The following is a 27,677-nucleotide window of genomic DNA, read 5'->3' as shown; positions in this document are numbered from 1 at the left end:
GTCTTTCCAGGTCAGTCTCCAGCGGTGAGTCTTTCCGGGTCAGTCTCTAGCGGTGAGTCTTTCCGGGTCAGTCTTCAGCGGTGAGTCTTTCTGGGTCAGTCTCCAGCGGTGAGTCTTTCCGGGTCAGTCTCCAGCGGTGAGTCTTTCTGGGTCAGTCTCCAGCGGTGAGTCTTTCCGGGTCAGTCTCCAGCGGTGAGTCTTTCCGGGTCAGTCTCCAGCGGTGAGTCTTTCCGGGTCAGTCTCCAGCGGTGAGTCTTTCCGGGTCAGTCTCCAGCGGTGAGTGTTTCCGGGTCAGTCTCCAGCGGTGAGTCTTTCTGGGTCAGTCTCCAGCGGTGAGTCTTTCTGGGTCAGTCTCCAGCGGTGAGTCTTTCTGGGTCAGTCTCCAGCGGTGAGTCTTTCTGGGTCAGTCTCCAGCGGTGAGTCTTTCTGGGTCAGTCTCTAGCGGTGAGTCTTTCCGGGTCAGTCTCCAGCGGTGAGTCTTTCCGGGTCAGTCTCCAGCGGTGAGTGTTTCCGGGTCAGTCTCCAAGAGATTTCCACACTTGGATTGTACATTTCTTTCTTTCTTCAAGCTCAATCAAGTTGGTTGTTGATCATTGACAATCATTTGACAGGCATTTGACAGCCATTTTTAAGTCTTGCCATAGATTTACAAGCCGATTTAAGTCAACTGTAATTGGGCAACTCAGGAGCATTCACTGTCTTCTTGGTAAGCAACTCCAGTGGATGTTTGGCCTTGTGTTTGAGGTTGTTGTCCTGCTGAAAGGTGAATCTGTCTCCCAGTGTCTGGTGGAAAGCAGACTGAAGCACGTTTTCCTCAAGGATTTTCCTCTGTGCTTAACTCTATTCCGTATCTTTTGATTATTAAAAAAAAAAACTAGTCCTTGCCGATGACAAGCATACCCATAACATGATGTAGCCACCACCACGCTTGAAAATATGAAAAGTGATACTCAGTGGTGTGTTGTATTTGCCCCAAACATAACACTTTGTATTCAGGACATGAAGTAACAATTTTTACAGTTCTAATTTTAGTGCCTTGTTGCAAACAGGATGCATGTTCTGGAATATTTTTTATTCTGTACAGACTTCCTTATTTTCCCTCTGTAAATTAGGTTAGTATTGTGGAGTAACCACAATGTTGTTGATCCATCCTCAGTGTTCTCCTATCACAGCCATTAAACTCTGTAACTGTTTTAAAGTCACCGTTGGCCTCATGGTGAAATCCCTGAGCGGTTTCCTTCCTCTCCGGCAACTGGGTTAGGAAGGACACCTGTATCTTTGTAGTGACTTGGTGTATTGATACACCATCCAAAGGGTAATTAATAACTTCACCATGCTAAAAGGGATATTCAATGTCTGCTTTTTTAAATATTTACCCATCTACCAACAGGCGCCTTTCTTTGCGAGGCATTGGAAAACCTCCCGGGTCTTTGTGGTTGAATCTGTGTTTGAAATTCACTGCTTGACTGAGGGACCTTACAGATAATTATATGTCTGGGGGGGTGCAGAGACGAAGTAGTCATTAATAAAATCATATTAAACACTATTATTGAACACAGAGTGAGTCCATGCAACTTATTATGTGACTTGGTAAGGACATGTTTAACTCCTTAATTTATGCTAGCCATAACGAAGGGATTGAATACTTTTTTTGATTTAAGACATTTCGGCTTTACATTTTTTTTTTTTTAATTAATTTGTAAAGAATAATAATTATTTAAATAAATCCACTTTGACATTATGGGGTATTGTGGGTAGGCCAGTGACAAACCATCTCAAAGGAATCCATTTTACATTCAGGCTGTAACAACATGTGGACAAAGTCAATGGGTTTGAACCCTTCCTGAAGGCTCTGTATATACACATGGGTGATTACTGAAGGCTCTGTATATACACATGGGTGATTACTGAAGGCTCTGTATATACACAGGGGTGATTACTGAAGGCTCTGTATATACACATGGGTGATTACTGAAGGCTCTGTATATACACATGGGTGATTACTGAAGGATCTGTATATACACATGGGTGATTACTGAAGGCTCTGTATATACACATGGGTGATTACTGAAGGCTCTGTATATACACATGGGTGATTACTGAAGGCTCTGTATATACACATGGGTGATTACTTCCTGAAGGCTCTGTATATACACATGGGTGATTACTTCCTGAAGGCTCTGTATATACACATGGGTGATTACTGAAGGCTCTGTATATACACATGGGTGATTACTGAAGGCTCTGTATATACACAGGGGTGATTACTGAAGGCTCTGTATATACACATGGGTGATTACTGAAGGCTCTGTATATACACATGGGTGATTACTGAAGGCTCTGTATATACACATGGGTGATTACTGAAGGCTCTGTATATACACATGGGTGATTACTGAAGGCTCTGTATATACACAGGGGTGATTACTGAAGGCTCTGTATATACACATGGGTGATTACTGAAGGCTCTGTATATACACATGGGTGATTACTGAAGGCTCTGTATATACACATGGGTGATTACTGAAGGCTCTGTATGTACACACGGATGATTACTGAAGGCTCTGTATATACACATGGGTGATTACTTCCTGAAGGCTCTGTATATACACATGGGTGATTACTTCCTGAAGGCTCTGTATATACACATGGGTGATTACTTCCTGAAGGCTCTGTATATACACATGGGTGATTACTTCCTGAAGGCTCTGTATATATACATGGGTGATTATTTGGGTGTCTGTGAAAACAGGGACATAAAAGAATCAAGGCAACATTATAGAAACAAGGTCACAGCGTCTAAGGAGTTACTGCCAAGATCCCTCTGTTTTAGTTTACATACCATGTCACCTCCTCTTACTGATGTGTGGACGTGGTTCATGTCTACAAAGCACAAGGGAGGAGGGTGAGCCATGGTTGGCAATAGAATTGTAGTATTCAAACCGCCACTGTAAATTACAGTAAGCAGCATTCAAACCACCACTGTAAATTACAGTAAGCAGCATTCAAACCGCCACTGTAAATTACAGTAAGCAGCATTCAAACCGCCACTGTAAATTACAGTAAGCAGCATTCAAACCACCACTGTAAATTACAGTAAGCAGCATTCAAACCGCCACTGTAAATTACAGTAAGCAGCATTCAAACCGCCACTGTAAATTACAGTAAGCAGCATTCAAACCGCCACTGTAAATTACAGTAAGCAGCATTCAAACCGCCACTGTAAATTACAGTAAGCAGCATTCAAACCGCCACTGTAAATTACAGTAAGCAGCATTCAAACCACCACTGTAAATTACAGTAAGCAGCATTCAAACCACCACTGTAAATTACAGTAAGCAGCATTCAAACCACCACTGTAAATTACAGTAAGCAGCATTCAAACCACCACTGTAAATTACAGTAAGCAGCATTCAAACCGCCACTGTAAATTACAGTAAGCAGCATTCAAACCGCCACTGTAAATTACAGTAAGCAGCATTCAAACCGCCACTGTAAATTACAGTAAGCAGCATTCAAACCGCCACTGTAAATTACAGTAAGCAGCATTCAAACCGCCACTGTAAATTACAGTAAGCAGCATTCAAACCGCCACTGTATATTACAGTAAGCAGCATTCAAACCACCACTGTAAATTACAGTAAGCAGCATTCAAACCGCCACTGTAAATTACAGTAAGCAGCATTCAAACCGCCACTGTATATTACAGTAAGCAGCATTCAAACCACCACTGTAAATTACAGTAAGCAGTATTCAAACTGCAGTAAGTTGTCAGTATTCAAAGCACCAGTGTAAAGTCAACAGCAGTATTAGTCCTAATGGTGGAGCAGTAGCTAGCTAACATGACAGCGCCAGTGTAATGGTGGAGCAGCAGCTAGCTAACATGACAGCACCAGTGTAATGGTGGAGCAGCAGCTAGCTAACATGACAGCACCAGTGTAATGGTGGAGCAGCAGCTAGCTAGCATGACAGCACCAGTGTAATGGTGGAGCAGCAGCTAGCTAACATGACAGCACCAGTGTAAAGTCAACTGCAGTATTAGTCCTAATGGTGGAGCAGCAGCTAGCTAACATGACAGCACCAGTGTAAAGGTGGAGCAGCAGCTAGCTAACATGACAGCACCAGTGTAATGGTGGAGCAGCAGCTAGCTAACATGACAGCACCAGTGTAATGGTGGAGCAGCAGCTAGCTAACATGACAGCACCAGTGTAATGGTGGAGCAGCAGCTAGCTAACATGACAGCACCAGTGTAATGGTGGAGCAGCAGCTAGCTAGCATGACAGCACCAGTGTAACGGTGGAGCAGCAGCTAGCTAGCATGACAGCACCAGTGTAATGGTGGAGCAGCAGCTAGCTAACATGACAGCACCAGTGTAATGGTGGAGCAGCAGCTAGCTAACATGACAGCACCAGTGTAATGGTGGAGCAGCAGCTAGCTAACATGACAGCACCAGTGTAATGGTGGAGCAGCAGCTAGCTAACATGACAGCGCCAGTGTAATGGTGGAGCAGCAGCTAGCTAACATGACAGCACCAGTGTAATGGTGGAGCAGCAGCTAGCTAACATGACAGCACCAGTGTAATGGTGGAGCAGCAGCAGCTAGCTAACATGACAGCACCAGTGTAATGGTGGAGCAGCAGCTAGCTAACATGACAGCACCAGTGTAATGGTGGAGCAGCAGCTAGCTAACATGACAGCACCAGTGTAATGGTGGAGCAGCAGCTAGCTAACATGACAGCACCAGTGTAAAGGTGGAGCAGCAGCTAGCTAACATGACAGCACCAGTGTAATGGTGGAGCAGCAGCTAGCTAACATGACAGCACCAGTGTAATGGTGGAGCAGCAGCTAGCTAACATGACAGCACCAGTGTAATGGTGGAGCAGCAGCTAGCTAACATGACAGCACCAGTGTAATGGTGGAGCAGCAGCTAGCTAACATGACAGCACCAGTGTAATGGTGGAGCAGCAGCTAGCTAACATGACAGCACCAGTGTAATGGTGGAGCAGCAGCTAGCTAACATGACAGCACCAGTGTAATGGTGGAGCAGCAGCTAGCTAACATGACAGCACCAGTGTAATGGTGGAGCAGCAGCTAGCTAACATGACAGCACCAGTGTAATGGTGGAGCAGCAGCTAGCTAACATGACAGCACCAGTGTAATGGTGGAGCAGCAGCTAGCTAACATGACAGCACCAGTGTAATGGTGGAGCAGCAGCTAGCTAACATGACAGCACCAGTGTAATGGTGGAGCAGCAGCTAGCTAACATGACAGCACCAGTGTAACGGTGGAGCAGCAGCTAGCTAACATGACAGCACCAGTGTAATGGTGGAGCAGCAGCAGCTAGCTAACATGACAGCACCAGTGTAATGGTGGAGCAGCAGCTAGCTAACATGACAGCGCCAGTCTTTTCACTCGGCTTTTATCTCCACAAATGAAAGCATCTGGGGAGATCATCTGAGGGAGGGAGATCATCTGAGGGAGGGAGGGAGGGAGGGAGGGAGGGAGGGAGAGAAAACACTCAGCAGTCTGTCAATACCTCCAGATTAAAAGTGGGAACCTTTCATTTTCCCCTGGATAGGAAGAGAGAGAATGAAAGGGATCTGGTGAAGGACACTGACTGTGGAGTCTGTGGTGTGTTATCAGCAGAGGCCCCCAATATGAAACACCTTCCTCTATTGACACATGACCACATCAAAAGGAGACGGAGGGAGAGGACCGTGGAGGTCTGTTGGCTTTGAGAGGCTGCATCGCAAACGGACCCATATTCCCCCATAGGGCTCTGGTCAACAGTAGTGCACTACGTAGGGCATAGAGCTCCATTTGAGACGCAGGCCCGGGGCCTGATAGAAGCTAGTGACAGTCAGGAACCAGCAGGACACTGCACTGTAAAGGCTTCCTGCTCTTTCAAGGAGACAGAACAGGGAAGCACCCCAAATGGTACACTATTCCCTATTCTCATAGGGCTCCGGTCTAAAGTAGTGCACTATGTAGGGAATAGGGTACCATAGAGCTCTGATCTAAAGTAGTGCACTATGTAGGGAATATGGTTCCATAGGGCTCTGATCTAAAGTAGTGCACTATATAGGGAATAGGGTTCCACACAGTCAAGGCCCAGGAACAGAACGGTGGCAGTCGTACAGAGAAACAACAGTTACTCCGACATGGCAAACACATGCAGGGGCCGACGCCGTGGCTCTGTGTTAACAATTCAAACACATTTACAATCCAGGGGCCGAAGCCGTGGCTCTGTGTTAACAGTTCAAACACATTTACAATCCAGGGGCCGAAGCTCTGTGTTAACAGTTAAAACACATTTACAATCCAGGGGCCGAAGCTCTGTGTTAACAGTTCAAACACATTTACAATCCAGGGGCTGTGGCTCTGTGTTAACAGTTCAAACACATTTACAATCCAGGGGCCGACGCCGTGGCTCTGTGTTAACAGTTCAAACACATTTACAATCCAGGGGCCGACGCCGTGGCTCTGTGTTAACAGTTCAAACACATTTACAATCCAGGGGCCGACGCCGTGGCTCTGTGTTAACAGTTCAAACACATTTACAATCCAGGGGCCGACGCCGTGGCTCTGTGTTAACCGTTAAAATGTATACAATGTATTAGTGGTCATAGTAACATAATGTATTGGTGGTCATGGTAACATAATGTATTGGTGGTCATGGTAACATAATGTATTGGTGGTCATGGTAACATAATGTATTGGTGGTCATGGTAACATAATGTATTGGTGGTCATGGTAACATAATGTATTGGTGGTCATGGTAACATAATGTATTGGTGGTCATGGTAACATAATGTATTGGTGGTCATGGTAACATAATGTATTGGTGGTCATGGTAACATAATGTATTAGTGGTTATAGTAACATAATGTATTGGTGGTTATGGTAACATAATGTATTGGTGGTTATGGTAACATAATGTATTGGTGGTCATGGTAACATAATGTATTGGTGGTCATGGTAACATAATGTATTGGTGGTTATGGTAACATAATGTATTGGTGGTTATGGTAACACAATGTATTGGTGGTCATGGTAACATAATGTATTGGTGGTCATGGTAACATAATGTATTGGTGGTCATGGTAACATAATGTATTGGTGGTCATGGTAACATAATGCATTGGTGGTCATGGTAACATAATGTATTGGTGGTCATGGTAACAATGTATTGGTGGTCAATCTGACAACGCTCTGAGTTTACCAACAGACAGTCTGACAATGCTCTGAGTTTACCAACACCCAGAGTGCACTCTGGCACTCCAGATTAAATTTACAAACACACCTGTAGTATAAACCAGCCTTTAGTCTGGAAATCTTTGGTTGTTCACTACACTACTCCCTCTGTTTAGCACATGGCCTCACATAAAGAATCCTTAAAGAGATGGGTGGGGCTAATGCTTAAAAGGGTGTGAACGATGCTGAATGGGCAGAGACAAAGAAGAGCTCTCCAGTAGGTTTACCAAAACATTCAAGGGCCATTTTCTCAAAAGTGAGGTTACAAGTTGATCAAAGCAGAATTACTTTCCCCCATTGTTCCTCAACTGTAGTGTTGATCTACCATTTTGTAGCTCTGAGTCTCTACTTTAATTCAATGTAAAAAACCATTTCAAATGTTGCTACATGAGACTGAATCAAGCCCGTCGGTCACATACTGGTGGGTTAAGTCAAAAGTATTAGTAGGTTTTTCCACACTACATCTCTCCCTCCCTCTCTACATCTCTCCCCCCTCCCTCTCCACATCTCTCCCTCTCCACATCTCTACATCTATCCCTCCCTCCCTCTTTACATCTCTCCCTCCCTCTCTACATCTCTCCCTCCCTCTCTACATCTCTCCCTCCCTCTCTACATCTCTAACTCTCTACATCTCTCACTCCCTCCCTCTCTACATCTCTCCCTCCCTCTCTCTCTACACATCTCTCTCCCTACATCTCTCTCTCCCTACATCTCTCCCTCCCTACATCTCTCCCTCCCTCCCTCCCTACATCTCTCACTCCCTCTCTCACTCCCTCTCTCCCTACATCTCTCACTCCCTCTCTCCCTACATCTCTCCCTACATCTCTCCCTACATCTCTCACTCCCTCTCTCATCCCTCTCTCATCCCTCTCTCCCTACTTCTCTCTCTACATCTCTCTCTACATCCCTCTCTACATCTCTCTCTACATCCCTCTCTACATCTCTCTCTACATCCCTCTCTACATCTCTCTCTACATCCCTCTCTACATCTCTCCCTCCCTCTCTACATCTCTCTCTACATCCCTCTCTACATCTCTCTCTACATCCCTCTCTACATCTCTCCCTCCCTCTCTACATCTCTCCCTCCCTCTCTACATCTCTCCCTCCCTCTCTACATCTCTCCCTCCCTCTCTACATCTCTCCCTCCCTCTCTACATCTCTCCCTCCCTCTCTACATCTCTCCCTCCCTCTCTACATCTCTCCCTCCCTCTCTACATCTCTCCCTCCCTCTCTACATCCCTCCCTCCCTCTCTACATCCCTCCCTCCCTCTCTACATCCCTCCCTCCCTCTCTACATCCCTCCCTCTCTCCCTCCCTCTCTACCTCTCTCCATCCCTCTCTCACTCCCTCGCTCTCTCCCTCCCTCTCTCCCTCCCTCCCCCTTTTCTATTCTCTGTTTTTCTAACCTGCCATCACCCGGGCCAGATGTGCAAATGTTTCTCTACGTTGCTATTCCAGCCCGGTCTGTTCCAGCCCGTTCTGTTCCAAGAGGAGCGAGGCAGGTAGAGAGACAGACAGGAAGAGCTGGAAGAGAGAGACAGACAGGGGGAGCTAGAGGAGAGAGACAGGTAGAGACAGACAAGAAGAGCTGGAAGAGAGAGAGACAGGCAGAGCTAGAGGAGAGACAGACAGGCAGAGCTAGAGGAGAGAGACAGGTAGAGAGACAGACAGGAAGAGCTGGAGGAGAGAGAGACAGGCAGAGCTAGAGGAGAGACAGACAGGCAGAGCTAGAGGAGAGAGGAATATTTGACTTCACTCCACAGGAGAGCAGTTTAATAATTTGGCGGGCGCTGTGCTGGGCTGGTCTCAGGGTAAAGGTAGCTTGGCAAAGGCCATGTTGACGGCATACTCAACAACATGATCCTAATGGCTCGGAAAATCCCTGGGTCTCCAGAGAAGAGGCCAGACGCTACCGGCTGCAGGAGAAAAGCTACTGTTTTATTTGAATTCTGCCCCTTTTTACAGGCTCCCATGTATTATGAGACCATTAAGGCTGGAGGACATGGAGCGTAGAAGAGCTGGAGAGTTCATTTACCCACGGCTGCAGGTCCTCTACCTCACACTGGGCAAGGAGAGACAGCCGGGGGGTGTGTGTGTGTGTGTGAGTGAGTGAGTGAGTGAGTGAGTGAGTGAGTGAGTGAGTGAGTGAGTGAGTGAGTGAGTGAGTGAGTGTGTGTGTGTGTGTGTGTGTGAGTATATCTGTGAGTGTCTGTGTGTGTATATCTGTGAGTGTGTGTGTGTGTGTGTGTGTGTGTATATCTGTGAGTGTGTGTGTGTGTGTGTGTGTGTGTGTGTGTGTGTGTGTGTGTGTGTGTGTGTGTGTGTGTGTGTGTGTGTGTGTGTGTGTGTGTGTGTGTGTGTGTGTGTGTGTGTGTGTGAGCAGAGCAGGTGTACTAGCGGGAGGGAGGAGACGGAGCAGCCCTCGGAGGACAGTGTTCAGTTACCTGGTGGTGTGTAGACATGGCAGAGCAGGGCCTCGTTGACCCCTTGGTAGGAACCGTCTCCCAGGCTGTGTGTCCAGCTCTGCAGCATGGCCTGAAGGAGCAGGATCTGGGGACGAGTGGCCTGCACTGTGAAGTGGGGCAGCTCAAAAATACACTCTGTGATCAGGACTGACGAGCGCTTTGTCCTGGAGAGAGAAAGAGAAGAGAGAGAGTTAGAGAACTGTTTGGGACTGGGAAGGGAGAGGAGACTAGGGACTGGGAAGGGAGAGGAGACTTGGGACTGGGAAGGGAAAGGAGACTTGGGACTGGGAGAGGAGAGGAGACTTGGGACTGGGAGAGGAGAGGAGACTAGGGACTGGGAGAGGGGAGGAGAGGAGACTTGGGACTGGGAAGGGAGAGGAGACTAGGGACTGGGAGAGGAAAGGAGACTTGGGACTGGGAGAGGAGAGGAGACTTGGGACTGGGAAGGGAGAGGAGACTAGGGACTGGGAGAGGAGACTTGGGACTGGGAGAGGAGAGGAGACTTGGGACTGGGAGAGGAGAGGAGACTGGGAAGGGAGAGAAGACTTGGGACTGGGAGAGGAGAGGAGACTTGGGACTGGGAAGGGAGAGGAGACTTGGGACTGGAAAGGGAAAGGAGACTTGGGACTGGGAAGGGAAAGGAGACTAGGGACTGGGAAGGGAGAGGAGACTTGGGACTGGGAAGGGAGAGGAGACTAGGGACTGGGAAGGGAGAGGAGACTAGGGACTGGGAAGGGAGAGGAGACTAGGGACTGGGAGAGGAGACTAGGGACTGGGAGAGGAGAGGAGACTAGGGACTGGGAAGGGAAAGGAGACTTGGGACTGGGAAGGGAAAGGAGACTAGGGACTGGGAAGGGAAAGGAGACTAGGGACTGGGAAGGGAGAGGAGACTTGGGACTGGGAAGGGAGAGGAGACTAGGGACTGGGAAGGGAGAGGAGACTAGGGACTGGGAAGGGAGAGGAGACTAGGGACTGGGAGAGGAGACTAGGGACTGGGAGAGGAGAGGAGACTAGGGACTGGGAAGGGAAAGGAGACTTGGGACTGGGAAGGGAAAGGAGACTAGGGACTGGGAAGGGAAAGGAGACTAGGGACTGGGAAGGGAAAGGAGACTAGGGACTGGGAAGGGAAAGGAGACTAGGGACTGGGAAGGGAGAGGAGACTTGGGACTGGGAAGGGAGAGGATACTTGGGACTGGGAAGGGAGAGGAGACTTGGGACTGGGAAGGGAGAGGAGACTTGGGACTGGGAAGGGAGAGGAGACTTGGGACTGGGAAGGGAGAGGAGACTTGGGACTGGGAAGGGAGAGGAGACTTGGGACTGGGAAGGGAGAGGAGACTTGGGACTGGGAAGGGAGAGGAGACTTGGGACTGGGAAGGGAGAGGAGACTTGGGACTGGGAAGTGAGAGGACACTAGGGACTGGGAGAGGAGAGGAGACTAGGGACTGGGAAGGGAGAGGAGACTTGGGACTGGGAAGGGAGAGGAGACTAGGGACTGGGAAGGGAGAGGAGACTTGGGACTGGGAAGGGAGAGGAGACTTAGGACTGGGAAGGGAGAGGAGACTTGGGACTGGGAAGGGAGAGGAGACTAGGGACTGGGAAGGGAGAGGAGACTAGGGACTGGGAAGGGAGAGGAGACTAGGGACTGGGAAGGGAGAGGAGACTAGGGACTGGGAAGGGAGAGGAGACTAGGGACTGGGAGAGGAGACTAGGGACTGGGAGAGGAGAGGAGACTTGGGACTGGGAAGGGAGTGGAGACTAGGGACTGGGAGAGGAGAGGAGACTAGGGACTGGGAAGAGAGAGGAGACTTGGGACTTCCATTGATCCAACATGGTAACAGAACACAGAGTAATGGACAGAACCATTCTAAGAACTTCCCTGGATCCAACATGGTAACAGAACACAGAGTAATGGACAGAACCATTCTAAGAACTTCCATGGATCCAACATGGTAACAGAACACTGAGTAATGGACAGAACCATTCTAAGAACTTCCATGGATCCAACATGGTAACAGAACACAGAGTAATGGACAGAACCATTCTAAGAACTTCCATGGATCCAACATGGTAACAGAACACTGAGTAATGGACAGAACCATTCTAAGAACTTCCATGGATCCAACATGGTAACAGAACACTGAGTAATGGACAGAACCATTCTAAGAACTTCCATGGATCCAACATGGTAACAGAACACTGAGTAATGGACAGAACCATTCTAAGAACTTCCATGGATCCAACATGGTAACAGAACACTGAGTAATGGACAGAACCATTCTAAGAACTTCCATGGATCCAACATGGTAACAGAACACAGAGTAATGGACAGAACCATTCTAAGAACTTCCATGGATCCAACATGGTAACAGAACACTGAGTAATGGACAGAACCATTCTAAGAACTTCCATGGATCCAACATGGTAACAGAACACTGAGTAATGGACAGAACCATTCTAAGAACTTCCATGGATCCAACATGGTAACAGAACACTGAGTAATGGACAGAACCATTCTAAGAACTTCCATGGATCCAACATGGTAACAGAACACTGAGGTGAAATCAGTCTCCTTTTTCCCTTGTTTCCTGGCAGGTTGTTAGCTTTGTGTATTACTGAAGAGCCTCCACTCTCCCCATCACATCCATGCTGCCATCATGATTAATGTGAGGACACGGACATCAGAGATACCTGACACTGAAAATAATATCCACACATTTAACCTCTCATCTGTTACAGCCAGCCAGGGAGGAGGAACGGGGAGAGGTTCTGTCTATCACAGCCCCAACCAACCATACCTCTCATTTATCTTCTGTCTCTGTCCCAAGACGCCCCTCATACATTATCTGTTAAATAACCTACCGACACCATTTAACTGTTAAATAACCTACAGACACCATGTAACTGTTAAATAACCTACCGACACCATGTAACTGTTAAATAACCTACCGACACCATTTAACTGTTAAATAACCTACCGACACCATGTAACTGTTAAATAACCTACCGACACCATTTAACTGTTAAATAACCTACCGACACCATTTAACTGTTAAATAACCTACCGACACCATTTAACTGTTAAATAACACACTGACACCATTTAACTGTTAAATAACCTACCGACACCATTTAACTGTTAAATAACCCACTGACACAATTTAACTGTTAAATAACCTACTGACACCATTTAACTGTTAAATAACCTACTGACACCATGTTAAATAACCTACTGACACCATTTAACTGTTAAATAACCTACTGCCACCATGTTAAATAACCCGCCGACACCATTTAACTGTTAAATAACCTACTGACACCGTTTAACTGTTAAATAACCTACCGACACCGTTTAACTGTTAAATAACCTACTGACACCATTTAACTGTTAAATAACCTACCGACACCATTTAACTGTTAAATAACCTACCGACACCATTTAACTGTTAAATAACCTACCGACACCATTTAACTGTTAAATAACCTACCGACACCATTTAACTATTAAATAACCTACTGACACCATGTTAAATAACCCACTGACACCATTTAACTGTTAAATAACCTACTGACACCATTTAACTGTTAAATAACCCACAGACACCATTTAACTGTTAAATAACCCACTGACACCATTTAACTGTTAAATAACCTACCGACACCATTTAACTGTTAAATAACCTACCGACACCATTTAACTGTTAAATAACCCACTGACACCATTTAACTATTAATTAACCTACTGACACCATGTTAAATAACCCGCCGACACCATTTAACTGTTAAATAACCTACTGACACCATTTAACTGTTAAATAACCTACTGACACCATTTAACTGTTAAATAACCTACCGACACCATTTAACTGTTAAATAACCTACCGACACCATTTAACTGTTAAATAACCTACTGACACCATTTAACTGTTAAATAACCTACCGACACCATTTAACTGTTAAATAACCCCACTGACACCATTTAATAACTGTGAAAGAACCTACAGACACCATTTAACTGTTAAATAACCTACAGACACCATTTAACTGTTAAATAACCTACCGACACCATTTAACTGTTAAATAACCTACTGACACCATGTTAAATAACCCGCCGACACCATTTAACTGTTAAATAACCTACTGACACCATTTAACTGTTAAATAACCTACCGACACCATTTAACTGTTAAATAACCTACTGACACCATGTTAAATAACCTACCGACACCATGTAACTGTTAAATAACCTACGGACACCATTTAACTGTTAAATAACCCGCCGACACCATTTAACTGTTAAATAACCTACCGACACCATTTAACTGTTAAATAACCTACCGACACCATTTAACTGTTAAATAACCTACCGACACCATTTAACTGTTAAATAACCTACCGACACCATTTAACTGTTAAATAACCTACCGACACCATTTAACTGTTAAAAAACCTACCGACACCATTTAACTGTTAAATAACCTACCGATACCATTTAACTGTTAAATAACCTACCGACACCATTTAACTGTTAAATAACACACCGACACCATTTAACTGTTAAATAACCTACCGACACCATTTAACTGTTAAATAACCTACTGACACCATGTTAAATAACCTACTGACACCATTTAACTGTTAAATAACCCACAGACACCATTTAACTGTTAAATAACCCACTGACACCATTTAACTGTTAAATAACCTACAGACACCATTTAACTGTTAAATAACCTACCGACACCATTTAACTGTTAAATAACCTACCGACACCATTTAACTGTTAAATAACCTACCGACACCATGTAACTGTTAAATAACCTACCGACACCATGTAACTGTTAAATAACCTACCGACACCATTTAACTGTTAAATAACCTACCGACACCATTTAACTGTTAAATAACCCACTGACACCATTTAACTATTAATTAACCTACTGACACCATGTTAAATAACCCACTGACACCATTTAACTGTTAAATAACCTACTGACACCATTTAACTGTTAAATAACCCACTGACACCATTTAACTGTTAAATAACCTACAGACACCATTTAACTGTTAAATAACCCACTGACACCATTTAACTGTTAAATAACCCACTGACACCATTTAACTGTTAAATAACCCACTGACACCATTTAACTGTTAAATAACCTACTGACACCATTTAACTGTTAAATAACCTACCGACACCATTTAACTGTTAAATAACCTACTGACACCATTTAACTGTTAAATAACCCACTGACACCATTTAACTGTTAATAACCTACTGACACCATTTAACTGTTAAATAACCTACTGACACCATTTAACTGTTAAATAACCTACCGACACCATTTAACTGCTGGAGCCTCAAGGGGAAGTGACTCTGTTCAGTCATGTAGATATTGGTGGCAGGCCTCCCTTTACACATTACAGCAGGCCTCCCTTTACACATTACAGCAGGCCTCCCTTTACACATTACAGCAGGCCTCCCTCTCCACATCACAGCAGGCCTCCCTCTCCACATCAAAGCAGGCCTCCCTCTCCACATTACAGCAGGCCTCCCTCTCCACATTACAGTAACATTAAAGCAGGCCTCCCTCTCCACATTACAGCAGGCCTCCCTCTCCACATCACAGCAGGCCTCCCTCTCCACATCAAAGCAGGCCACCCTCTCCACATCAAAGCAGGCCTCCCTCTCCACATCAAAGCAGGCCACCCTCTCCACATTACAGCAGGCCTCCCTCTCCACATTACAGTAACATTACAGCAGGCCTCCCTCTCCACATTACAGCAGGCCTCCCTCTCCACATTACAGCAGGCCTCCCTCTCCACATTACAGCAGGCCTCCCTCTCCACATTACAGCAGGCCTCCCTCTCCACATTACAGCAGGCCTCCCTCTCCACATTACAGCAGGCCTCCCTCTCCACATTACAGCAGGCCTCCCTCTCCACATTACAGCAGGCCTCCCTCTCCACATTACAGCAGGCCTCCCTCTCCACATCACAGCAGGCCTCCCTAACCACATTACAGCAGGCCTCCCTCTCCACATTACAGCAGGCCTCCCTCTCCACATTACAGCAGGCCTCCCTCTCCACATTACAGCAGGCCTCCCTCTCCACATTACAGCAGGCCTCCCTCTCCACATTACAGCAGGCCTCCCTCTCCACATTACAGCAGGCCTCCCTCTCCACATTACAGCAGGCCTCCCTCTCCACATTACAGCAGGCCTCCCTCTCCACATTACAGCAGGCCTCCCTCTCCACATTACAGCAGGCCTCCCTCTCCACATTACAGCAGGCCTCCCTCTCCACATTACAGCAGGCCTCCCTCTCCACATTACAGCAGGCCTCCCTCTCCACATTACAGCAGGCCTCCCTCTCCACATTACAGCAGGCCTCCCTCTCCACATTACAGCAGGCCTCCCTCTCCACATTACAGCAGGCCTCCCTCTCCACATTACAGCAGGCCTCCCTCTCCACATTACAGCAGGCCTCCCTCTCCACATTTCAGCAGGCCTCCCTCTCCACATTACAGCAGGCCTCCCTCTCCACATTACAGCAGGCCTCCCTCTCCACATTACAGCAGGCCTCCCTCTCCACATTACAGCAGGCCTCCCTCTCCACATTACAGCAGGCCTCCCTCTCCACATTACAGCAGGCCTCCCTCTCCACATTACAGCAGGCCTCCCTCTCCACATTACAGCAGGCCTCCCTCTCCACATTACAGCAGGCCTCCCTCTCCACATTACAGCAGGCCTCCCTCTCCATATTACAGCAGGCCTCCCTAACCAGACTCCCAGTAGTCCTTAAGTCAATACATCAGCATATTAAACACACTGTTACACTGACTACCAGCAATAGCAAAGGAAATCCAAAATTAGAAATTAGCTGTTTAAATTTCACAAACTAGACTTATTTTTTCCTCAGAAAGTTGGTTTTAAACGATGTTGGGTTTTATTTCCTGACCTGTCCACAGTTCATAGTCTGAGTGAGTGGTTAGTACTGGGGCCAGGGTCGGGCTAGAGCAGAGGACAGGACTGGGGCCGGGCTAGAGCAGAGGACAGGACTGGGGCCGGGCTAGAGCAGAGGACAGGACTGGGGCCAGGCTAGAGCAGAGGCTGAGGACTGGGGCCGGGCTAGAGCAGAGGACAGGACAGGAACCGGGCTAGAGCAGAGGACAGGACTGGGGCCAGGCTAAAGCAGAGGACAGGACTGGGGCCAGGCTAGAGCAGAGGACAGGACTGGGGCCAGCCTAAAGCAGAGGACAGGACTGGGGCCAGGCTAGAGCAGAGGACAGGACTGGGGCCAGCCTAAAGCAGAGGACAGGACTGGGGCCAGGCTAGAGCAGAGGCTGAGGACAGGAACCGGGCTAGAGCAGAGGACAGGACTGGGGCCAGGCTAGAGCTGAGGACAGGACTGGAGCCGGGCTAGAGCAGAGGACAGGACTGGGGCCAGGCTAGAGCAGAGGCTGAGGACAGGACTGGGGCCAGGCTAGAGCAGAGGACAGGACTGGGGCCAGGCTAGAGCAGAGGCTGAGGACAGGACTGGAGCCGGGCTAGAGCAGAGGACAGGACTGGGGCCAGGCTAGAGCAGAGGCTGAGGACAGGACTGGGGCCAGGCTAGAGCAGAGGACAGGACTGGGGCCAGGCTAGAGCAGAGGACAGGACTGGGGCCAGGCTAGAGCAGAGGCTGAGGACAGGAGCCGGGCTAGAGCAGAGGCTGAGGACAGGACTGGGGCCGGGCTAGAGCAGAGGACAGGACTGGGGCCAGCCTAAAGCAGAGGACAGGACTGGGGCCAGGCTAGAGCAGAGGCTGAGGACAGGAACCGGGCTAGAGCAGAGGACAGGACTGGGGCCAGGCTAGAGCTGAGGACAGGACTGGAGCCGGGCTAGAGCAGAGGACAGGACTGGGGCCAGGCTAGAGCAGAGGCTGAGGACAGGACTGGGGCCAGGCTAGAGCAGAGGACAGGACTGGGGCCAGGCTAGAGCAGAGGCTGAGGACAGGACTGGAGCCGGGCTAGAGCAGAGGACAGGACTGGGGCCAGGCTAGAGCAGAGGCTGAGGACAGGACTGGGGCCAGGCTAGAGCAGAGGACAGGACTGGGGCCAGGCTAGAGCAGAGGACAGGACTGGGGCCAGGCTAGAGCAGAGGCTGAGGACAGGAGCCGGGCTAGAGCAGAGGACAGGACTGGGGCCGGGCTAGAGCAGAGGACAGGACTGGGGCCGGGCTAGAGCAGAGGCTGAGGACAGGACTGGGGCCAGGCAAGAGCAGAGGCTGAGGACAGGACTGGGGCCAGGCTAGAGCAGAGGACAGGACTGGGGCCAGGCTAGAGCAGAGGACAGAACTGGGGCCAGGCTAGAGCAGAGGACAGGACTGGGGCCAGGCTAGAGCAGAGGCTGAGGACAGGAGCCGGGCTAGAGCAGAGGACAGGACTGGGGCCAGGCTAGAGCAGAGGACAGGACTGGGGCCAGGCTAGAGCAGAGACTGAGGACAGGAGTCGGGCTAGAGCAGAGGACAGGACTGGGGCCAGGCTAGAGCAGAGGACAGGACTGGGGCCAGGCTAGAGCAGAGGACAGGACTGGGGCCAGGCTAGAGCAGAGGACAGGACTGGGGCCAGGCTAGAGCAGAGGACAGGACTGGGGCCAGGCTAGAGCAGAGGACAGGACTGGGGCCAGGCTAGAGCAGAGGACAGGACTGGGGCCAGGCTAGAGCAGAGGACAGGACTGGGGCCAGGCTAGAGCAGAGGACAGGACTGGGGCCAGGCTAGAGCAGAGGACAGGACTGGGGCCAGGCTAGAGCAGAGGACAGGACTGGGGCCAGGCTAGAGCAGAGGACAGGACTGGGGCCAGGCTAGAGCAGAGGACAGGACTGGGGCCAGGCTAGAGCAGAGGACAGGACTGGGGCCAGGCTAGAGCAGAGGACAGGACTGGGGCCAGGCTAGAGCAGAGGACAGGACTGGGGCCAGGCTAGAGCAGAGGCTGAGGACAGGAGCCGGGCTAGAGCAGAGGACAGGACTGGGGCCAGGGTAGAGCAGAGGCTGAGGACAGGACTGGGGCCAGGCTAGAGCAGAGGACAGGACTGGGGCCAGGCTAGAGCAGAGGACAGGACTGGGGCCGGGCTAGAGCAGAGGACAGGACTGGGGCCAGGCTAGAGCAGAGGACAGGACTGGGGCCAGGCTAGAGCAGAGGCTGAGGACAGGACTGGGGCCAGGCTAGAGCAGAGGACAGGACTGGTGCCAGGCTAGAGCAGAGGACAGGACTGGGGCCAGGCTAGAGCAGAGGCTGAGGACAGGACTGGGGCCAGGCTAGAGCAGAGGCTGAGAACAGGAGCCGGGCTAGAGCAGAGGACAGGACTGGGGCCAGGCTAGAGCAGAGGACAGGACTGGTGCCAGGCTAGAGCAGAGGACAGGACTGGGGCCAGGCTAGAGCAGAGGACAGGACTGGGGCCAGGCTAGAGCAGAGGACAGGACTGGAGCCGGGCTAGAGCAGAGGACAGGACTGGGGCCAGGCTAGAGCAGAGGACAGGACTGGGGCCAGGCTAGAGCAGAGGACAGGACTGGGGCCAGGCTAGAGCAGAGGACAGGACTGGAGCCAGGCTAGAGCAGAGGACAGGACTGGGGCCAGGCTAGAGCAGAGGAAAGGACTGGGGCCAGGCTAGAGCAGAGGACAGGACTGGGGCCAGGCTAGAGCAGAGGCTGAGGACAGGACTGGGGCCAGGCTAGAGCAGAGGATAGGACTGGGGCCAGGCTAGAGCAGAGGCTGAGGACAGGACTGGGGCCAGGCTAGAGCAGAGGCTGAGGACAGGACTGGGGCCAGGCTAGAGCAGAGGACAGGACTGGGGCCAGGCTAGAGCAGAGGACAGGACTGGGGCCAGGCTAGAGCAGAGGACAGGACTGGGGCCAGGCTAGAGCAGAGGCTGAGGACAGGACTGGGGCCAGGCTAGAGCAGAGGCTGAGGACAGGACTGGGGCCAGGCTAGAGCAGAGGACAGGACTGGGGCCAGGCTAGAGCAGAGGACAGGACTGGGGCCAGGCTAGAGCAGAGGACAGGACTGGGGCCAGGCTAGAGCAGAGGACAGGACTGGGGCCAGGCTAGAGCAGAGGACAGGACTGGGGCCAGGCTAGAGCAGAGGACAGGACTGGGGCCAGGCTAGAGCAGAGGACAGGACTGGGGCCAGGCTAGAGCAGAGGACAGGACTGGGGCCAGGCTAGAGCAGAGGACAGGACTGGGGCCAGGCTAGAGCAGAGGCTGAGGACAGGAGCCGGGCTAGAGCAGAGGACAGGACTGGGGCCAGGCTAGAGCAGAGGCTGAGGACAGGACTGGGGCCAGGCTAGAGCAGAGGACAGGACTGGGGCCAGGCTAGAGCAGAGGACAGGACTGGGGCCGGGCTAGAGCAGAGGACAGGACTGGGGCCAGGCTAGAGCAGAGGACAGGACTGGGGCCAGGCTAGAGCAGAGGCTGAGGACAGGACTGGGGCCAGGCTAGAGCAGAGGACAGGACTGGTGCCAGGCTAGAGCAGAGGACAGGACTGGGGCCAGGCTAGAGCAGAGGCTGAGGACAGGACTGGGGCCAGGCTAGAGCAGAGGCTGAGAACAGGAGCCGGGCTAGAGCAGAGGACAGGACTGGGGCCAGGCTAGAGCAGAGGACAGGACTGGTGCCAGGCTAGAGCAGAGGACAGGACTGGGGCCAGGCTAGAGCAGAGGACAGGACTGGGGCCAGGCTAGAGCAGAGGACAGGACTGGAGCCGGGCTAGAGCAGAGGACAGGACTGGGGCCAGGCTAGAGCAGAGGACAGGACTGGGGCCAGGCTAGAGCAGAGGACAGGACTGGGGCCAGGCTAGAGCAGAGGACAGGACTGGAGCCAGGCTAGAGCAGAGGACAGGACTGGGGCCAGGCTAGAGCAGAGGAAAGGACTGGGGCCAGGCTAGAGCAGAGGACAGGACTGGGGCCAGGCTAGAGCAGAGGCTGAGGACAGGACTGGGGCCAGGCTAGAGCAGAGGATAGGACTGGGGCCAGGCTAGAGCAGAGGCTGAGGACAGGACTGGGGCCAGGCTAGAGCAGAGGCTGAGGACAGGACTGGGGCCAGGCTAGAGCAGAGGACAGGACTGGGGCCAGGCTAGAGCAGAGGACAGGACTGGGGCCAGGCTAGAGCAGAGGCTGAGGACAGGACTGGGGCCAGGCTAGAGCAGAGGCTGAGGACAGGACTGGGGCCAGGCTAGAGCAGAGGACAGGACTGGGGCCAGGCTAGAGCAGAGGACAGGACTGGGGCCAGGCTAGAGCAGAGGACAGGACTGGGGCCAGGCTAGAGCAGAGGCTGAGGACAGGACTGGAGCCGGGCTAGAGCAGAGGACAGGACTGGGGCCAGGCTAGAGCAGAGGACAGGACTGGGGCCAGGCTAGAGCAGAGGACAGGACTGGGGCCAGGCTAGAGCAGAGGACAGGACTGGGGCCAGGCTAGAGCAGAGGACAGGACTGGGGCCAGGCTAGAGCAGAGGCTGAGGACAGGACTGGGGCCAGGCTAGAGCAGAGGCTGAGGACAGGACTGGGGCCAGGCTAGAGCAGAGGACAGGACTGGGGCCAGGCTAGAGCAGAGGACAGGACTGGGGCCAGGCTAGAGCAGAGGCTGAGGACAGGACTGGAGCCGGGCTAGAGCAGAGGACAGGACTGGGGCCAGGCTAGAGCAGAGGACAGGACTGGGGCCAGGCTAGAGCAGAGGACAGGACTGGGGCCAGGCTAGAGCAGAGGACAGGACTGGGGCCAGGCTAGAGCAGAGGACAGGACTGGGGCCAGGCTAGAGCAGAGGACAGGACTGGGGCCAGGCTAGAGCAGAGGACAGGACTGGGGCCAGGCTAGAGCAGAGGACAGGACTGGTTCTCTAACTATAGGGGGTTTAGACCACAGAGGGCTTGTTCTCTAACTATAGGGGGTTTAGACCACAGAGGGCCGGTTCTCTAACTATAGGGGGTTTAGACCACAGAGGGCCGGTTCTCTAACTATAGGGGGTTTAGACCACAGAGGGCCGGTTCTCTAACTATAGGGGGTTTAGACCACAGAGGGCCGGTTCTCTAACTATAGGGGGTTTAGACCACAGAGGGCCGGTTCTCTAACTATAGGGGGTTTAGACCACAGAGGGCCGGTTCTCTAACTATAGGGGGTTTAGACCACAGAGGGCCGGTTCTCTAACTATAGGGGGTTTAGACCACAGAGGGCCGGTTCTCTAACTATAGGGGGTTTAGACCACAGAGGGCCGGTTCTCTAACTATAGGGGGTTTAGACCACAGAGGGCTGGTTCTCTAACTATAGGGGGTTTAGACCACAGAGGGCTGGTTCTCTAACTATAGGGGGTTTAGACCACAGAGGGCTGGTTCTCTAACTATAGGGGGTTTAGACCACAGAGGGCTGGTTCTCTAACTATAGGGGGTTTAGACCACAGAGGGCTGGTTCTCTAACTATAGGGGGTTTAGACCACAGAGGGCTGGTTCTCTAACTATAGGGGGTTTAGACCACAGAGGGCTGGTTCTCTAACTATAGGGGGTTTAGACCACAGAGGGCTGGTTCTCTAACTATAGGGGGTTTAGACCACAGAGGGCTGGTTCTCTAACTATAGGGGGTTTAGACCACAGAGGGCTGGTTCTCTAACTATAGGGGGTTTAGACCACAGAGGGCTGGTTCTCTAACTATAGGGGGTTTAGACCACAGAGGGCTGGTTCTCTAACTATAGGGGGTTTAGACCACAGAGGGCTGGTTCTCTAACTATAGGGGGTTTAGACCACAGAGGGCTGGTTCTCTAACTATAGGGGGTTTAGACCACAGAGGGCTGGTTCTCTAACTATAGGGGGTTTAGACCACAGAGGGCTGGTTCTCTAACTATAGGGGGTTTAGACCACAGAGGGCTGGTTCTCTAACTATAGGGGGTTTAGACCACAGAGGGCCGGTTCTCTAACTATAGGGGGTTTAGACCACAGAGGGCCGGTTCTCTAACTATAGGGGGTTTAGACCACAGAGGGCCGGTTCTCTAACTATAGGGGGTTTAGACCACAGAGGGCTGGTCCTCTAACTATAGGGGGTTTAGACCACAGAGGGCTGGTCCTCTAACTATAGGGGGTTTAGACCACAGAGGGCTGGTTCTCTAACTATAAGGGGTTTAGACCACAGAGGGCTGGTTCTCTAACTATAGGGGGTTTAGACCACAGAGGGCTGGTTCTCTAACTATAGGGGGTTTAGACCACAGAGGGCCGGTTCTCTAACTATAGGGGGTTTAGACCACAGAGGGCCGGTTCTCTAACTATAGGGGGTTTAGACCACAGAGGGCTGGTTCTCTAACTATAGGGGGTTTAGACCACAGAGGGCCGGTCCTCTAACTATACGGGGTTTAGACCACAGAGGGCCGGTTCTCTAACTATAGGGGGTTTAGATCACAGAGGGCCGGTCCTCTAACTATAGGGAGTTTAGACCACAGAGGGCTGGTTCTCTAACTATAGGGGGTTTAGACCACAGAGGGCTGGTTCTCTAACTATAGGGGGTTTAGACCACAGAGGGCTGGTTCTCTAACTATAGGGGGTTTAGACCACAGAGGGCTGGTTCTCTAACTATAGGGGGTTTAGACCACAGAGGGCTGGTTCTCTAACTATAGGGGGTTTAGACCACAGAGGGCTGGTTCTCTAACTATAGGGGGTTTAGACCACAGAGGGCTGGTTCTCTAACTATAGGGGGTTTAGACCACAGAGGGCCGGTTCTCTAACTATAGGGGGTTTAGACCACAGAGGGCTGGTTCTCTAACTATAGGGGGTTTAGACCACAGAGGGCCGGTCCTCTAACTATACGGGGTTTAGACCACAGAGGGCCGGTTCTCTAACTATAGGGGGTTTAGATCACAGAGGGCTGGTCCTCTAACTATAGGGAGTTTAGACCACAGAGGGCTGGTTCTCTAACTATAGGGGGTTTAGACCACAGAGGGCCGGTCCTCTAACTATACAGGGTTTAGACCACAGAGGGCTGGTCCTCTAACTATAGGGGGTTTAGACCACAGAGGGCTGGTCCTCTAACTATAGGGGGTTTAGACCACAGAGGGCTGGTTCTCTAACTATAGGGGGTTTAGACCACAGAGGGCTGGTTCTCTAACTATAGGGGGTTTAGACCACAGAGGGCTGGTTCTCTAACTATAGGGGGTTTAGATCACAGAGGGCTGGTTCTCTAACTATAGGGGGTTTAGACCACAGAGGGCTGGTTCTCTAACTATAGGGGGTTTAGACCACAGAGGGCTGGTTCTCTAACTATAGGGGGTTTAGACCACAGAGGGCTGGTCCTCTAACTATAGGGGGTTTAGACCACAGAGGGCCGGTCCTCTAACTATAGGGGGTTTAGACCACAGAGAGCCGGTCCTCTAACTATACGGGGTTTAAACCACAGAGGGCCGGTTCTCTAACTATAGGGGGTTTAGATCACAGAGGGCTGGTCCTCTAACTATAGGGAGTTTAGACCACAGAGGGCTGGTTCTCTAACTATAGGGGGTTTAGACCACAGAGGGCCGGTCCTCTAACTATACAGGGTTTAGACCACAGAGGGCTGGTCCTCTAACTATAGGGGGTTTAGACCACAGAGGGCTGGTCCTCTAACTATAGGGGGTTTAGACCACAGAGGGCTGGTTCTCTAACTATAGGGGGTTTAGACCACAGAGGGCTGGTTCTCTAACTATAGGGGGTTTAGACCACAGAGGGCTGGTTCTCTAACTATAGGGGGTTTAGACCACAGAGGGCCGGTTCTCTAACTATAGGGGGTTTAGACCACAGAGGGCCGGTTCTCTAACTATAGGGGGTTTAGACCACAGAGGGCTGGTTCTCTAACTATAGGGGGTTTAGATCACAGAGGGCTGGTTCTCTAACTATAGGGGGTTTAGATCACAGAGGGCCGGTTCTCTAACTATAGGGGGTTTAGACCACAGAGGGCTGGTTCTCTAACTATAGGGGGTTTAGATCACAGAGGGCTGGTTCTCTAACTATAGGGGGTTTAGACCACAGAGGGGTCGTCATACCACAGACATCCTGCTGCTTTAACAACCTGGAACTGGGGGATCATTAGGAACGAAGTACTTTAGCTACTGAGGTACTGTACTGTAGTCCTGAACATCTGGATGATGGGGGGAGGAAGAGAGAGAGGAAGAAGGAGAGGCAGAACTAGGTCTCTCAGTCTCTCTCTCTCTCAGTCTCTCTCTCAACGGTTACCATAGAGACCTAGCAGGAGGAACCTGGAACTCTAAGCACTGCCTGTTTCCACATGGTTCCTTCAGTTATTACTCATATCCTGTACAGTACACAATATATCCCTCACTGTTTCCAAAATAATGCTGGGGACTAGGAGGAGAAGAGGAGGTATGAGGAGATGGGGAGAAGGAGAGAAGGGGGGGTTAGGAGGAGGTAGGAGGAGGAGTTAGGAGGGAAGAAGGAGAGGAGGGGGAGAGGAGAAGGAAGGAGATGGGCAGGTACGAGGGGAGGAGGAGGAGGAGAAGAGGAGGTAAGAGGGGAGGAAACCCTAAATGACTCATTGGGCTAAACTAAATCAGTGAAATTAATTATTCCTGAGGAAAACAGCAACAAGTTGGAGGTCAATTTATTTCTCAGGACCGACAGACTAAAGACTTCCTTTGTTTTCCTGACCTGTTGTTCAATACCATACGACCCCCCCCTGTTGTTCAATACCATACGACCCCCCCCTGTTGTTCAATACCATACAACCCCACCTGCTGTTCAATACCATACAACCCCACTTGTTGTTCAATACCATACAACCCCACCTGTTGTTCAATACCATACGACCCCACCTGTTGTTCAATACCATACGACCCCACCTGTTGTTCAATACCATACGACCCCACCTGTTGTTCAATACCATACGACCCCACTGGAGATGAATGGACTAACAGGAAGTCACTATGTGGTAGTCTGACCTAGCTATCTGGAGATGAATGGACTGACAGGAAGTCACTATGTGGTAGTCTGACCTAGCTATCTGGAGATGAACGGACTAACAGGAAGTCACTATGTGGTAGTCTGACCTAGCTATCTGGAGATGGACGGACTAACAGGAAGTCACTATGTGGTAGCCTGACCCCTAGCTATCTAGAGATGAATGGACTAACAGGAAGTCACTATGTGGTAGTCTGACCTAGCTATCTGGAGATGAATGGACTAACAGGAAGTCACTATGTGGTAGTCTGACCTAGCTATCTGGAGATGAATGGACTAACAGGAAGTCACTATGTGGTAGTCTGACCTAGCTATCTGGAGATGAATGGACTAACAGGAAGTCACTATGTGGTAGTCTGACCCCTAGCTATCTGGAGATGAATGGACTAACAGGAAGTCACTGTGTGGTAGTCTGACCTAGCTATCTGGAGATGAATGGACTAACAGGAAGTCACTACGGGTAAGTCCATCTTAACACTACTATGGCCAGGTGTTCACTTCTAGGAGTCTGTGTGTAGGGAGCATGAGGTTAGGGGTTTGTGGTTAGACCAGGGGCAGAGGGGTATGAAGTATGCATTTCTCAATCATCATTCCTGAACAGACCTAACTCTTCAAAGACAGGCCCCTACCCTCTCCTCCCCTCTCCTCCCCCATTCCCTCCCCCCTCCTCTCTTCCTTCCCATCTGGATCCCTCCAGCTCTGCAGCCAAGGCCCCTTGCAGCCGCAGTTCTCAGGAGAGAGGTTCATTACACAGGGATTACCGCGGGAGATGTTTTAATCACGAGTCCGCAGACAGCTGCAGCAGGGTGAGAAAATGACCATGACGTGGTTTGTCAAGGCAGGAAAAGGGAAAACACGCCGGGGTGTTTGGGTCAGGGTCGTCGCGGAGATGTGAGGTCGTTTACGACTGAGACGGAGATGTGATTGGGAGGGAGAGTTCTTGTTTCTGTTCCTCTTCAGACGTGTCTTCAGAGGGAACCGTGGTTCCAGTCCCTAACATGGCCACAGACCATGACGGTGATAGTTACAGTCAAAAGGTGCCACTGTGCCCCCCCGTTCTCTCTCTCTCTGGATAAGAGGAGTCATGAGAAAATATGTTCCATCTAATAATCCTTTAATGAGCCACAGAGCTCTGATGGGAGTTACAGCAGCAGACTTCCTGCAGAGCAGAGGAGAGGAGAAAGAAGAGGAGAGGAGAGGAGAGGGGAGAAGAGGAGAGGAGAGAAGAGAAGAGGAGAAAGAAGAGGAGAGGAGAGGGGAGAAGAGGAGAGAAGAGGAGAGGAGAGGAGAGGAGAGGAGAAAGGAGGGGAGAGGAGAAGAGAAGAGAAGAGAAGAGAAGAGGAGAGGAGAGGAGAGGAGAGGAGAGGAGAGGAGAGGAGAAAGGAGAGGAGAGGAGAGGAGAGGAGAGGAGAGGAGAGGAGAGGAGAGAGGAGAAAGGAGAGGAGAGAAGAAAGGCCCCAGCTTCTCAGAACTAACTGACACGTAAATCAACGCAAACCCAGCTCCTCATTCGCTGACGGCATTTCCTGTCCAGCAGACTTCTCAATACCTCCATTGATCCCTGTCAACTATAAAAATCCTAATGGCCTCATTCTGCCTCTCACCAGATGGAGGGAGCAGCAACCCTCCCCGCCACTAACCTGGACACCTATATACTTTATAGACTGGGCCACACAGAAGATGATGTTATACATCACACAGACAGACACACGGTGATCAGAACTCAACCCCCTGGACTACAGCGCTAACGGAGGACTGTAAAGTGACATCACATCCCATCATAACCTAGATTTTAATACACAGTTATTTCAACACCCAAGTCTTACTTTCCCTTTTTATTTTGATGAGGAAATATTTTATGTCGTTTCTTCATAACCTCTCAGAACCTGATTCATGGCTCTGTTCTGTTCTACTGGCTGAATGGACTGATCCTCTACCGGGTCTACCCACATCTCTCTGTCCTCTACCTGGTCTATCCACATCTCTCTGTCCTCTACCTGGTCCATCC

The 27,677-nt window shown here is 50.5% G+C and overlaps 1 protein-coding gene across 1 annotated transcript in view; it reads right to left on the bottom strand.

Moving 5' to 3' along the window:
- The window catches only part of LOC129832791 (intermembrane lipid transfer protein VPS13B), a 239,016-nt gene that overhangs the window by 29,546 nt on the left and 181,793 nt on the right, over positions 1–27,677 (bottom strand). Inside the window, exon 19 of the mRNA XM_055896791.1 lies at positions 9,698–9,882. Coding sequence (XP_055752766.1) covers positions 9,698–9,882 — 185 coding nt within the window. The remainder of the gene's footprint in view (positions 1–9,697; positions 9,883–27,677) is intronic.

This window comes from Salvelinus fontinalis, chromosome 34 (genome assembly GCF_029448725.1).
Source record: "Salvelinus fontinalis isolate EN_2023a chromosome 34, ASM2944872v1, whole genome shotgun sequence".
NCBI lineage: Eukaryota > Metazoa > Chordata > Actinopteri > Salmoniformes > Salmonidae > Salvelinus > Salvelinus fontinalis.
The sequence above is the reverse complement of the archived record's forward strand: the minus strand, read 5'-3'. Positions and strand labels throughout refer to the sequence as shown.